At 36.1% G+C, this 15127-nt stretch overlaps 1 protein-coding gene across 1 annotated transcript in view; it reads right to left on the reverse strand.

The window, feature by feature from the left end:
• Positions 1 to 517: 517 nt before the first annotated feature.
• Positions 518 to 15127, reverse strand: part of HIBCH (3-hydroxyisobutyryl-CoA hydrolase) — a gene marked incomplete at its 5' end in the record, with an annotated part of 44735 nt that continues 30125 nt past the window's right edge. Inside the window, 5 exons of the mRNA XM_009696720.1 lie at positions 518 to 633; positions 5779 to 5812; positions 7017 to 7136; positions 13015 to 13096; positions 13886 to 13944. Coding sequence (XP_009695022.1) covers positions 518 to 633; positions 5779 to 5812; positions 7017 to 7136; positions 13015 to 13096; positions 13886 to 13944 — 411 coding nt within the window. The remainder of the gene's footprint in view (positions 634 to 5778; positions 5813 to 7016; positions 7137 to 13014; positions 13097 to 13885; positions 13945 to 15127) is intronic.

Consider the following 15127-nt stretch of genomic DNA (forward strand, 5'->3'; position numbering starts at 1 on the left):
GTCAGTCCGACCATTTATTTAAAAGACTGCTTAACACCACGGATTTAGCATGTCTTTGCATTTTGCTTTGTAGCTCTGACTGTTTTCAAGCTTTAAGTATATTTTATTTTCATTGTATAGAGAAGAATCTGATGCACAGTCCCAGTCTAACAGATCAGTGACAGAGCCAAGAACACAAAGGTCTCCTGACTGCTTGCTTATTAGGTCATGCCTTAACTACACGCTGTCCCTCAAAGCTTCCTCCTAAACTAAGAGTCGATGCAAAAAATTAAATGTTAATCATTGTGTAAAGCAGTAAAAATAACAATTTGCCTTGAAGTAATTTTTCCCCTTATTAACCAGAGATATGATTATTTTGCCATTGTGGCAGCATAACAAAAGAGATGTTCCTGAATGCAAAAAATTAGACTTAGGAATCTCAGGCTAGCTAAAAAAGTCTTGTAAAACTTTACCACACTACTATTAATTTTTATATCATAGAATTAAGCTGATGTATAAGATGTCAATAGGCTTATCTTTACAACTTGAGATCGTTGGTTCCCAATGGCTTAAAACAATCATCCACAAATTCATCACTGACTTCTTCTAGAGCAGCTGGCTTCCATCTGGGGGATTGATCTTTGTCAATCAGCACTGTCAGGTGGAGTATAAAAACACAAAAGTTACTTGTAAACTTTGTCTAATTAAGATGATTTCAGATTGTATCAAGACAGACAACTACAGTGAATACATGGGGGAGAAAAATCAATATGCTCTGGAGAAGACAGAGTTTTTGTAACACATATATATTTCTACTGTAATAAAAATTTTTAGTTGTGACCTATTCAGAGACGTTTCTGGGAGTTGCCTGATGATACAAGGGACAGCGGATCGTTTCAGAAGCAGCCCAGGCTTTGAAGGAACAGACCTGGAATTAGTGCTTTCTGTTAGACCTGACCTCTTGCCTGACTTCTACTTTTTCATATGAAATTGGGGACAGTATGCATGATGCTCCTTTTGGATAAGGGCTTTCACATCTCTTTGTAGAGTACAGGAGACGACTCAAAGTAGGTGTTAAAAGCTTAAAGCTAATTTAAACACATCATATAAACTAATAATGAAATAGCTAATGAGGAAAGAGTAAAGCAGAGTATCTTTGTGGGAAAATCAAGAATACTTATTTGTAAATACTGACAGATCCTGCAGACCTATGTAGATTTAACTGTGAAGATCTGTATAATCCTAGTATGTATACCTTACGCTGTATCCTGGGAAATACACCACTGAAGATACAATCATCAGTGAATGAATTGCATGTAAAAGTGTAACAGGAAAATATCAGTTCTCAGAAAGCATTCCTTGTATCACAGGAATGTCGAAGGCATGTCAGCAAGAACAGCTGCACTAGCAAACAATAGGAAGACAGGAGAGAGTTTATTTGTTTGTAAAAATGACCAGTAGGAATAGAATTCCAGAGCATCCTTCCAAGCACCTTTCTGGCTCCAAGAAAGCCCAGAAAGGTGTTATGCAAAATGTGAAATTTTTATAATTTAAAAAAGAACAGCTATAGTAGCTGTGGCCCTCTAGGATTCACTGACTACCCAACATCCCTCCTCAACACACATTCCCTTCAGATGTGTGGTATCAGCAACTGATTTGGAGATGCAGCTGCGTCCTGGGAGACCCCCTGACCAACACAGCCTGCAGCATTTAAGCAAGGATAGGCAGAAAGCACCTTTCAAGTTCCTCTGCTGAGAACAGAATTTGTTTGTTTGTTTTCTGACAAAGAGTTCAGAGTAGGATGGTTCTACGCTTGTGTGGACAGAAGACACTCATGGAGACTAGCTATTTTGAAGAATAACAGCTATTTTTTTGGTAAGTTGTACTATCTATCTTTCTAAGCGGACTTCATTCTTGGTGACTAAACTAGAACCATCCAGGATGACAAATGTGCAAAGGAGTTAGATTTTAAGTTCAGTGGAAAGAATGCCTACCTAAAGATTGTGTCTTATCAAAAGACAGGCATTATGGCAGTTTGTGGTAAAAAATGTGACTTGAAAACTTCTTTTTAATTCTTTTCTCTATAACCAACACTTGCAAAGTGCCTAGAAAATAAATGCCATTCAAATGACCGCTACACTGATTAATATTTCTGTAGCTGAAGACATCCAGGTGTTGTAACTCTTTAGCTTGGATGTCCAAAAAGTAAAGGAGAATTAGAGCCCTGCATCCATTTACCTGTAAATAAAGGACTAAGGACTCCTTGGATACAAATAAACACTAATTTTTAAAAGAAACCTGTTATATAGATAGAAGTTGCAATTCCACAGACAGTAGAACCTATGCAGACAATTCTTTAAAAGAAACGTGCTGTAAAAAAGTGATTTTACTAGGTCATTCAACTGGGTAACTTTCTGAAAAGTTATGATTCTACAAGTTAATTTAAAACGTTGTAATGTGAAGCCATTGATTGGTTTAGGTCAAAATACGTAATTGTCCCAAACCAACTATATTGATTCCATCAGAGTAGTACTTATCTAATGATTTTCTTCAACTTTACTTGAAGTTGACGATCCGGCCAAAATAATCTTAACTGTTATCCACAAAGCCAATACTGACCAGAGATGCTTTAAATTAAGAGAGGAGGGAAAAGGAAAAAGTCCATGTGTATACTACTACAGCTTCAACTCTGAAATACAGTAGTAATTGGTGATAATTCTCCACTCTATGGCACCACTACTGTGTAATCAAGTGAATCTTTCTGTTTGGATCTGTGGCCAATTTTATTCTGGTGGATAAACTGAATGCTCATAATGATCTCTCCAATTAAATATTTAATCTTACATGAGTTAAAATATTTGTTTTCTAATAGTATCATGAAAATATTCCCTTTCTGCATTAACTTCTGTATATTTTGTGTTTCTCCAGCTTGAGATACTGATCACTGTAAGAATGGAACAAAAATTCTGAAGACTTCTAAGGTAGGCTAAGGGAAGTTCATTAAGATAAAAGTAACTGAACATAGACATCGTGTTAAGGGCTTGTTCTTGTGTTTTGCTTTAGAAAAAGACAAAAAAAATCCAAAATCCTTCTGTTCAGTAGCAGTGACTTTCTATTGCTTAGTTTCATTCCGCACAGTCAAAACACTGATATTTCTAAGCACCTGAAATTCTGTTAGTTGCAATGGAATCTCTCTGCCTACTCACTGACTGCAGGGAGGTTTGTGTGTCCAGGGTAAGGCTCACATCTGCCAGCTGCTACTGCTGCAGGAAAGGGTGCAGAAGCCATACAGAAACCAGATCTTTGCAGGATCAGCCATATGCAGAAGGCCTTTACAATTCCATTTGAAGTGTGCAAAAAACATAGGCAGGAAGCTAATTTAACAGATTTTTGTCCCCTCAGGCTGCTGAGATTGTAGTCTACCTGGGTATGTTTGAGCACTGACTCCAAAAGTAACCACTTTTCTTATGCAGTAAGAATTAAAAACCAAAATTCTTGGAAATTACCTGGAGCTATACATTTTTTATTTTATGTATTGTTCTATAAATCAAGGTGAAAAATGGATACCTAAAGTTTTCAAAGACTACATTTACCATTATATGGGAAAATGTTGATGATGTATGATGAAATATGATCTGAGTATTTTATGCTTTAAGGGTTTTGGCTTTTCTTTAGCATCATAAATCATAAATTTAGTATAATAAAGAATTATAAATGGGGAAGGCTGTTTGCCACTAATTTTTCAGTCTCATTGAATTAAAACTGGCTAAAAGAAAAACGAAACTTTGACCTCAGGTCAAAGCAGGTTTAAAAAGCTTTTAAACAAACTACTTTCCTAGCATGCCTATTAAAATCATGGTTTGAAGCAGATAAAAGCTGTTATTAAAACCTGACCTGTGGTCGTTGCTGCTGAAAAACGATCTTCAAAAACTGAAATCTGATTATTATATCTTAACTTTACTCTGTGGTAGATCTTCTTGTGGTAGACAGGGTGAGCAGCTGGCTCTTAAATGCTTGGAATGTAATACTTCAATTAAAAAAAAAAAGCTAATACTTAAGTTAACATTTTTATCACTTTCATTTTTATTCACTGTAGTTGGTCCTGTGAAGTACTTAATAATCTTACTTTCTATTAAAAAGTATGCTCAGCGCACTGTTGGATAATAATTTTTTTATGATATTAGCCCCAACTACAAAAATGATCTTAAATCAGATTCTGTACCACTCTTAAACAGGTGAAACAATTTTAAGATGACAAATCTGAGAACAAGATATATGCAGTAAGCAGGGAGCAAAAGCACTTCAAAACCAATTATTCTTAGCAATCTCCTTAGTGCGGCTGGATCTCTGGTGTGTGTTTGTGGTTTGTTGTGGCTTTTTTCTTCCCCTGATATAGTTAAGCCTTTGCTGTATCATCCTATGTAAAAGAGAAGCTTCCCAACTGCTGTTCTTGCAGCTTTTTTTCTTTACAAGCAGTTTGCGTAACTTACTGGCCATACTGACAACTGATTTGCTTTTGTCCTCTACTGCATCCTCAGATGGTTTAATGACCTTGTGCGCTACAAGTGAGAATTTGATTTGGTGTTCATCTGACTCTCAGACTTTGAGTTTGTCACTTCCTGAATAACTACACTTCAGCAGCTCATATGGTGATTTAGAGTATGTCCTAGGAATAGTCTTTTTAAGATATCCTTGTCCCCATTACCAACACAATGAAAACCACGTACTTCTCAACATGTGTGGTAAATTCTTCAAAGGAGTCTCTGCTAATAAGTGCTAAAGATTGATTAATTAAAATCAAAAACTTTTTTCATGCTGTACAAACAAACTTTGCATCTCTCACCCCAGGCTATCTTTAATACAGTGTTACTAACAGTGAACACTCAAATTAATATTCATTACTCAAGTGGATTTTAAACTACTTTATAAAAAGACAGATATAAAAAATGAGGAGGTGATAATACATACTCGAGTATATAACTGTGTGAATTAAAAGACAGGTTCCCTCAACCCCAAAGTACTGTTCATCCAAATGTCTCGTACTGTAAGCTCCTTGGAGAAGGAAATGCCTGTGCTTTGTTTCATCTTGTGCTGGATAGTACATAAATAATTGCTACATTTTCTAACAGATGTGACATTGGGTCTGACAAACTGCATAGTGAATCAGCAGTAGAATCAAGGACAGAATCTAAGTCTGTCCCCTAGATGAACTTGCTGAGCCACTGCTCTACTTTTACCACTACCTACCTTGACCAATTCCTTAAAATGCTGAATTATTTAACATTAAGCTCACATACATAGTTTTTTAATAGTAACGTACCTCTATACAGAGATATTTTGGACGTGGATGAAGGTAGTCTCTGTTCTAACAATTTTCTATGCAAATAGTTGTTCTTGACTTCGAGTCTTAAACCATCTTATAGCTGGCTGAACCAGCTATGTGGCAACACTAAATCTGGACATGTAAATGATACACATAGCTACTCACTACTTTCAGCATTAAATATATTTTGAACTTTCCCAATGAACTGGTGAAACCTTTTCATGGTGCTGCTTTACCAGGTGGATAAATAATGTTAGGAAACTGAGATTACACAAAGGAAACAACATGGCTGTTACACTTTGGAACAAATAATGAATTTTGGCCATCCAGGACTCCAGTAAGCAAAAACTGTGGCAGGCTGGGAAGTGTTCTCTGGGCTGTTGCTGTGTACACTTTTCTTAACCTCCAGAGAAGCAACACAACAGTGAGTTTGCATATTATTAAATTTGAGAAATGTTTATGGTGTGCATACTTACTTGCTCGAACCCCTTCATAGAAGTCATGGCCCCTCTGAAAGATTTAAAAAAAAAAAAAAAGCTGTAACGTGACAGATTCTATTTATCCGATCTTTCCCTTTCTCAGTTCCGCTTGAAATGCGAGTTCTCAAGGTTCAGTTAAATCCCACTTGTACTGTTCTCATCTAGTCCTACTTTCCCTTCACTTAAAGAGCTCTATATCCTCTTGTTTAAATGCAGCCACAACTCTTAAAATCAGTCTGTTGAACTGTAGTTGATCAGCCAACTTCTACACAGTGCAAGCCCTCTCTCTGCGTTACATCTAATAAGATTCTTCTAAAGAGTTTTGCATGATGGGGGCTAAGGTGTATAGGATCAGAAATTCTTCAGAGAAGGGCCAGTTTTCAGGAACTGTGATGTATTCTGCATACTTGGCACACTTTGCAGTTAAATTAAATCCTGGAAATATCCAGTTATTTTTTTATAAAGGTAAATGTGACATTTAAATCTCTAAGGATGCTTCACTAGCAATAGAGCAACAATACTAGTTTCAGGAAAGATATGGCAAGGATACTGTCAAGCACTACAACATATCAGAATTGGATACACTTTCACTTTTTTTTTTAAAGCATTTACTTTAACTATCACAAATCATTTAATCAGATGCGTAAAAATCTTATTTTCAAATGTGACAAAACTAATAACAAGGATGACATGGGAAGCTTTATGAGGAATTCATTCAAATAATTCAAGTAGCAACTCGGTTCTACTGAAAGGATTGCTTCCTCATATGTTGTCCAAGTACTTGGCCCTTACTACAAATAGTACTAAAATATCTTGTTTTCTTTAATAAATTTCTCACAGCACTCCTGAAAGGCAGTGATATACAGTTATTCCCATCCTGCTGATTAGAACTGAGGACTAAGTAATTTAAATAGGAAATCTGTTTAAGAACACCAGAGTTCTAAAATTATGGTCCGAATATAAAACTTTCTATATTGTAACATTATCATAGTTTTTTTTAAACAAAAGCCCTCTACCATTCCCATCTGACCATTGTTAATGTAGTCTCCTTCAAGTTGCATATAAAGACATGGAACTGGAAAATGTGACAGCCTAACAAATGCACAAAGAAGAATCTGAAAATTAAAACCTATAAATTGTGAGCCCTTGATGTAATCTATGTAACACTTAGTCTCTGATGAACTTGCTACCCCTCCATGGCTGGAAAGAGACAAAGGGCTCAGTTGCTTGCTTACCATGCACGCTTGGCTCAGTCTGTATTCCATCGTGAGTACGTCTTGTAAGCTCATGGCAGCTCCTTCTCTGAGCTGTCTCAGAGTGATCTTTAAGGATGTAGGTGACATCTTATTAATAGTCTGGGGAAGACATTAACAATTTTTATTCTCTTCAATTTAGACACATTTGCAAGTCTTTTTTGCATTTTAAACTTTGAAGTAAAGGATGGTACTCTTCTCCCTGAGCTCACTTATGTGAGACCTATTCCTCTTGCTCCCTCCCACCATGCTGTCATTCTAAATGAACTTACTTGCATAAACTTTTATCAGCAAGATCTCTGGGATGTGTGCCATCACTTGTGGAAAGCCTAGAACTCCTAAGGTCACATCATTTATGATCAAATTACTACCAGTCATAGAATCTAATGGAGCTTGAAAGCCATTTCCCAACAGATTCTTTTGAGAAGCGAAGGTGAGTGTTACAAGCAATTATACTCCATTTTTGAATATTGTATCTATAGTCTGAAATGCTCTTCTTGTTTGGGATCAACAGATACTGCAGTAACTTAGCCCTACATTGCTCTGCTGATAAGAAGCCTAGAGGTCTCGCCTTCCTACTTTTGAGAGAACTACAGGCTATAAATATTATGCAACAGACAGGATCTGTTGAAGGCACACAAACAAATACTGTAAATCTGGCTCTCGTGACTATCCTTCCATTAACAGCATGTCAGTAAACAGTAGGGGGAGGTGGGTTAAGAAAATGGGACTGAGCTTTAAAGCTTTCAGAGTTGTGGGGGAAAGGAGCTAAATCTTATTGTTGCTGATCTTTGTTTTCTTACTCTAAACAAGACTCTTCTTTCCCTGTAAACCCAACTAGAAGATCTGTATTATTCACAGTACAATAGACCTATCCTGTTAATTAGGACATTTTTACCACTACTGAAAAGCGGCAGATGGTAAGATTTGCCTCTTTACATTATTTTCATTGCAGACGTTACCCACAGACTGAAATGGCAGGTTTCCAGTCATCAACATTAGCATTTTTTCTGGCTCCCAATTACTCTTCATCCCTCTCCAGACATCAGCTGATACAGCAGTGACCCATTTTGCCTAGTTGAGCTGGAAAACATGCAATTGCTATACAAGCAGGAGGATGTGCGATTTTTGTCTTAAAAACACTGGTTCTGTCATTCTGTTACTTGCATGTTGACCACTTTGCTTGAGAGAGAAACTGGTTTAGATAAAACGAATGCTGGTTCAAACTGTCAACATTTCCTGAGTTCTGGTAAAGCTCTCTAACAAGCAGCTGCCTTTCAGCAGATAAAGCAACCAGCTATACCTCTAATTACATCACTATGTAGGTCTCACATGGATAGCAACTCTTAACTGGACTCCTTATTTACTGTAATATGCTCTTGCTGGCTTTGCCTTTGAACTAGACCTTTGAGTTTCACGTTCTGTCATCTAGATTAGAAAGTCTTTGCTCAAACCAGGTTAAAAGGACAAAGGTTGGACTCTATGATCCCAGAGGTCTCTTCCAACCTAATTGATTCTGTGAAAAGGTATGCACAATGCAACCAGATAGTTCCACATGTGAAATGGTAATGGCAAGTTCTTTCTGGTCAAAGAACACATTGAAACAGGGAAGATTCAAGAACAGCATTTAACTAATCTAGTGCATCCAGTAACTGCCTTATCTTGGCATATCAATGAGGTTCAAGGTGGAGAAAGCACTGCCATAAATTCAGCTGAAGGAAGAGGAACAAGGAAAGAAAATGGGTAGGTGTAATTGCAGAAAAATGAGTCACCAGTGTATCTATAAATAAATTCTCTGTACAAAGAGGAGGAGGGGCTTGGTGCTAGGGAACAAGCCTGAAAAGGAGATAGGATAGGCTGAAGTGGGGAGTACTAAAATGCAAAGAAGTCTTCATAAAAGTATTTGACAACTATTCCAGTATCTCTGAGACCATCTTGATTTTACTATAATGATCCTGAAAGCTATAAGCTAAATTTGCAACAGACCCGAATTCCAATAAGATACTATCAGAAGGTGACTGAATTAAGCGGCAGTGACTCAGTGGAGTCCCTTAGAAGAGTAACAGATGGAATAGTGGCTGCATCTTTTGTCTCCAAGGCCCATTAAAGCTTCTGACTTGAGCTGCTGAGGGTCCTTCAGGGAGGCTTTCTTTAACTTAAAAACACACTGGACCTCTGGGAGGGGTTTTTTTGTTTATCACTTCCCTTCCAATAGATGAAGACACCCATCACTTACTTTCTGAGATACCAAAGCATTTGTTCATCCACACCAAACAATGGTTCTAGATGAGCTCTGACAAAATAAGTATCTAGCCAAAGCATCACAGGACAGCTCTTTAAGGACAGATATACCACTCACTGGACTGTTAACAGTTTCAGAACACTTCTTCACTTGAATTCAACCCTACCAAGATACCATCCAGCTTCATTTCTGTAATTGATCTTGCCAACTTGTTGCATATCCATTTATAGTTTCAGGAGCTAGTGTCTGCATCCCAGCCTGACCAGCAGATCTGGACAAGGTGTCTTGTAATTCTCAGTCTCTGCAGTGTCCTGCACACTACACTGGAATTAATTTAGTAACAATGAAGGCTATTAAATTATGAAGTATCAGTGCTCAGAAGTTGTGCTGTCCTGCCAAAATAAGCTGTAAGAAAGCATCATGTGAAAATCCAGTCAAACTTCTGATGCTTTTCAGGTTTTGACCCCACAGGCTTACTTCATCCAATTGGAAGTGGTACTTCTGTCACTCAGATTAAAGTTTTTTAGCTTGTGTAAATCCTGAAAACAAAGTAATGCTAGAAAGTAAAAGATTTTAAAAAATTTTTTAGTATGAGTTCAAAAAGTGTGTTAGTACTCTATCTTTCTAACTATTTGTAACTGGGTTCAAAATGTCATTTAAATCATGAAGCCATTCTCAAGTAGAATTCCTAACAACTTTACATTCTTCTTATTCATGTAAACCACTTTAGTATCAGATACGTGAAAGCCTGCTAAGCAGGCATGTTTTGAAAGTAAAAAGCAGAAGTACTGTAGATTGAACAGAACAGGATATCTGGGATAGCACGGCTCAGAGTATACTTAGATTATCAGAGAACTAGTAGTTCCACTTTACTAACACTAAAAGGTATCTGTACATCCAAGGTGTGGATGTACCAAGGTGTACCTCCAAATTAGGGTATTTGTATTAGACTTCCAGTTAGGGCTTATTCCATAAGCTTACTAATACATATCATAATAAATATACAGGGAAACAAGGAAAATAAGCATACACACTGCTGTTACTGAACCCTTTACGATCTCTATCACTTGAATGGGCTGTTGTTACTGTACCTGGATGCTAAAGTGAAACCTTGGTTTCACAAAGTGACAGGAAACTATCGTCTATGGATGCACTTTTGGTACTGTGATACTACTGATAAGGAAAATAACTTGCTTCACACAAGTCAGCGAACTGCTATCAAGGATAATGTCTGATAATCTCAGACTGTCATGGTTTTGCTATGTGTTCCCTGCTCTAACCAGTTCTTTGAACTCTGCTCCTCCAAGCAACGTGACAGCAGGCCAGTGCTCTGTCTGTAGGTGTTGTAAAATGCTCAACTGCCAGGGTCCAAGCTGCCATTCTTCCTCCAGCTACAATTAAGTCTAATTACAGTTCTGCTTCCCTAGTAAAACAAAACCTCCAGTTTAACTGGCAAGCATTTCCTGGAGAAAGCCAGATTTATACCTGAATCCCTTTTAAAATATTTTCCCCCACAAATGCATTTTCCTTCTTTGGTTTTATGGATCTTTCACAGCAGAAATTATCTGATCCTGCAAGCTTCCTTAATCCTACTGCTTAGCACAGACTATGTGCTGTTAGAAACTTGTCTGAAACTTACGTACTTGTTCACACTAATAAGCCTTACACCTGCTAGAAAACATGGGGTTTGTTTTTGTTTTTTTTTCACAAATTTCTGTATGGACACAAGCATCTCATATTAACACAGCCTCATCTCTTGAACAGAAGAGACAACAGACAATTGTTCAGGAACTTCTGTCAACTCCAAGGACAGTCACTCATTTACAAATCATATGAAAGAAAAAAGCGGCTATAAAGTCCTATTAAAGACATGAAATCAGAAAACTGAAGAAGCAACAAGAGCCTTTTTTTTTTGTTACGGAATTAAAAAAATCAGTTACACAAAATCATAATTTTGAAGTAGATGACATAGTTTTAAGTTCTAAATTAAAAATATGAAACAAATGTACCCCCATAAACAAGGAACAAGAACTTTTTTTTTTTTTTAATAGAGGAGATCTGAGTTATGAGGCTGCAAATGGAGGAAGCAAGTCAAGCAGGTTTGGGTAACTAGAGCAAATGTGGCAGAACAAACTATCTAGTTAACGTATTTCAGTAACAAAAGTGCTTCCAGACTCCTTGCGTCTTTTGTAGTAGAAATTGTATTTTGAACAAAGCACCCTTTAAAGTCTATATGCTATTTCAAGAAGTTCCACTAGGTTTTATTATGTTTTAAAGTGCCACAAAATTGTATGAAATTAACCTAGGAAAAGCTATAGGCAAATAATTCTTGATTGTTTTCAACCTCCACTGAAACGAATCAATACAATAACCCTGCAGAATTATATTACACTTTATAAAATCTGCAAATAAAAGACTGCCTTGTAACTCAATACTATAAAGAAATAAGAGCCACCAAAAGTGACTGCTATTATCATGCCATCAAACTGTCTCAGCAGACCCTAATGTAAGTACCTTCTCTGCTATTGATAACATAGGGAAAAAGTGAAGAACTGAATCATACACTCTATATAGTGTGGGGGAAAACCATGATGGTAGCCTATGGTAGAATTCAGGTCTACAAATACATAAAATTACTATTCTGGCACTAGCTCATTTGACTATTCAATGAAACTTGAATACAAGTGTGTGTGTCGGGGGGAATAGCTTTCCCTTTCATTCAATTTTGCTTTTTTAATACATATGCTAAACTTCTTGCAATGTACTAGGTGTACTGGTTGGCAGAAAGATAATTTTAAAACTTCCTTTGTCAAAAACTGTTTGAGAGTTCCAGTGACAAAATGTTAATTTTTTAATTAAAAACTAAAACCAAAAATGTATCTGTGTGTCTGGGATGGGATGCCTAATGTTAATGAAACTGCATTCTAAAATGATATTCCTTCTGCTCAAATGAAGTCCAAAGATTATGGATGTTTTATTATATTACAAGAGCAGGATTTCTTCTGTGAGCTGTAACTAAAGTCAAATCAAAGCTTTTGTTGGAGAAATGCTTGTGTTCTATCTAATTGTAAGTAATATTTGAATAGCTCCAAGGCAACTTTTACAAGGTACCTGAATACCGATACCTCAAAGGAGAAAGAGAAAATACACACATTACTTATAAATGAATATAAGTTGCTTCTTGCTTTTAAGGCTGAATTGTGTATTAAGTGTGTAGTATGACTGTACATTTTTTTGAATAGTGTCTATATCCAGCACTCAGAAATGCATTGAAAAGGTCAAAAAATACTTTGTGATGATAAATTGCGTGCTGTTTATCCAAATGAGATATCTGGAATGGAAGAAAAAGGACAACACCGTCCTGCCACTGTTTTATTACAACCCTTGGCAATAAAACGAGAAGCTATAAAAGGAACCTTTGTCACCCAACTCCTGATCATGGGGATGGGAAAAGGGAAAGGGAGTTTGTGTGGTTTTTTGGGTTTTTTAACTAGATTACAATTTCATGCAACATATGATGGTATTTACATTATGTGGTTTTACAGAGGAATATTCCTGTCTGAGTAGAACTACTGACAGTCTCACAGGACTGTACATGAGCACCTGAGGATCTCAGTCTAATGTCCTACTGGTGTTACGTAGTATTTTTGTTAATAAGGTGACTAAAGTCTGCCCCATAACAAGAAAGTACAGAACCAGACTTAAAATCTCTAACAAAAATAAGATAGAAGATATTACCTCTAGTTGCTTAATGGCAAAAGGAGAACCATCTTGCTTTAATTTTTTAACAATTTCTTCCATGCTATTTGCTGAAAAAAGACTAAAAGAAAAAAAAAAATAGTTGTTAATGAATAAACTCCTCCAGCCTTCCTCTTTCTATGAAGTGCTAGTAACACAGAAATTAGAAACAGTGTAACCAGCTGATTTGGCTTTTCTTAGCAATGTGTTCCCTGTTGAGTTTTAACTCACTCAGTTGACAGGCATCTCCTCTTCCTTTACAAATCTCTAGCATTTCAATAAACCTCACTTACAAACTCTGATATTTATCCAGAAACTTTAATTACTACCATCAGTCTTATCTGTATTTTTATAATACATCAGATCTCTAGTTATCAGCTCTCTCCTACTGGTTTGGTGTCAACATCTTTTGTCCCTAAACTCAGTTACTGCCACCATTCTTCAAGAGTTTTAGCTGCTTCTTATCACTCATTTCTCCTTCCCTTTCTGATACATAGAAGTTCCAAGCAATCATAGTAATGGCTTTATACCAATGAGTATAAATATGCTGTGTAACATTTCTTGTCCAACTGAACAATTACTCTCTCAAATCCCCATCCAGTTTCTATAGAAAATGTTCATTTTAACGTGCCATAGGGCAGTTGCTTAATTTAATGGTGTGTGAATTGGGCAAATATGCTCAAGTATTTAATATACTTGACAACTGAAATATTTTATGAGCTTCAGATAAAGCTCCCTAAAGACAAAAGTTTAAATTGTTAACTTGAATGTAATTTCAATCACCACATCTGTGGAACACTGATACTGTTACTGGATTTAACTTCATGTTCTCCATCCAAAAAATAAAAAAAGAAGAAAGATGGCTGAATACCTGTTAATCTTCCCCATATGTTCATCAAGTACAAACTCCTTTTCTTGATCAACTTTGCTCTAATTAGAAAAGCAAATATGTATTTTATTTTGTTATTTTAGACTGAAAAGCTTATCAGTACTGAAATTTCAATGATTTGTTTACAGAAATACCATAATATCATAAATGAATTTTTAATATTCATAAGACTTTTTAATGAATTACAATTTGGCAGTGTGTATAAATGAACTTGTCACTTGATCTTGTAAATGTTAAAGATGTCACTTCATAATGCAGTGCTTGCTCTGAGCTACTATGTATGCATATTTGACTGGGTGGTTATCTTGTACACAAGTAATCACAATTATTCTATCAATACATTTCTATCAAATACACAAAGCAAGTGTAGATAAATCTACTCAAAAACATGGGAATCTTTAAAAAAAAAGTTTGATTTCCTTAAATATACAGGCATGTATATATGTATTTTTAAAATGACAAAAAAAAGAGCACATTTCTCTATCTTTTCTCTGTCATTTTACAAAATTTTATTTAGACAACTAAAGAGTGTGAAAGATCTGTTGGCCTTATGTGGAAAGGCTGTCAAGTGTTTCATATCTTCTGGCATTAAGGGGTTTAGGACATAAGCAGACATTTCAGTAATAGCAGCTGAAGCTAAGAAAGGTTCCCTGTCATTTCAGCTCTGATAACTAAAAATACACAGCTTCCTTTTCCATTCAATGTCATCTTGTAAAACAGTATACTGCAACATATAGTCACTCCCATTTCATAGCTTTCTATTTCATAGCTTTCTATTTTGTCAAAATAATCAGTACTACAATGTAAATTACCTTACCCCATTTATTTTTCTAATTAATCTTTATACATGAATTTAGTAATTCCAAAACAGAAACAACAAGAGTAGACACTGCTCATTTTAAAGCCAAACAAGTGGGGAGTAATACTTGGATTGAATACATTGAATCCTGATTTGACTCCAAAAGTTCCCTTGCTTTTGAAAATAAAATTACAACTTGTATCAAAACAGCTCAAATAGCCACTGAATAAACTGATTGTAAAGCCAAAACCTTTTCTTTTCATGCCCATTGTTATATGGGGCTAATACAAATACTAATTTTGTATTATCAATACAGTTACATTCACCTCCAAAATCATAACGGAGAACTATGGGTTTGTCCACTGGGAAAACAGCATCTTTCTCTCCCTGAAAATACTGCTTTAAGACCTCAGATGCTTTCCCTA

This window comes from Cariama cristata, unplaced genomic scaffold (genome assembly GCF_000690535.1).
Source record: "Cariama cristata isolate BGI_N322 unplaced genomic scaffold, ASM69053v1 scaffold43393, whole genome shotgun sequence".
NCBI lineage: Eukaryota > Metazoa > Chordata > Aves > Cariamiformes > Cariamidae > Cariama > Cariama cristata.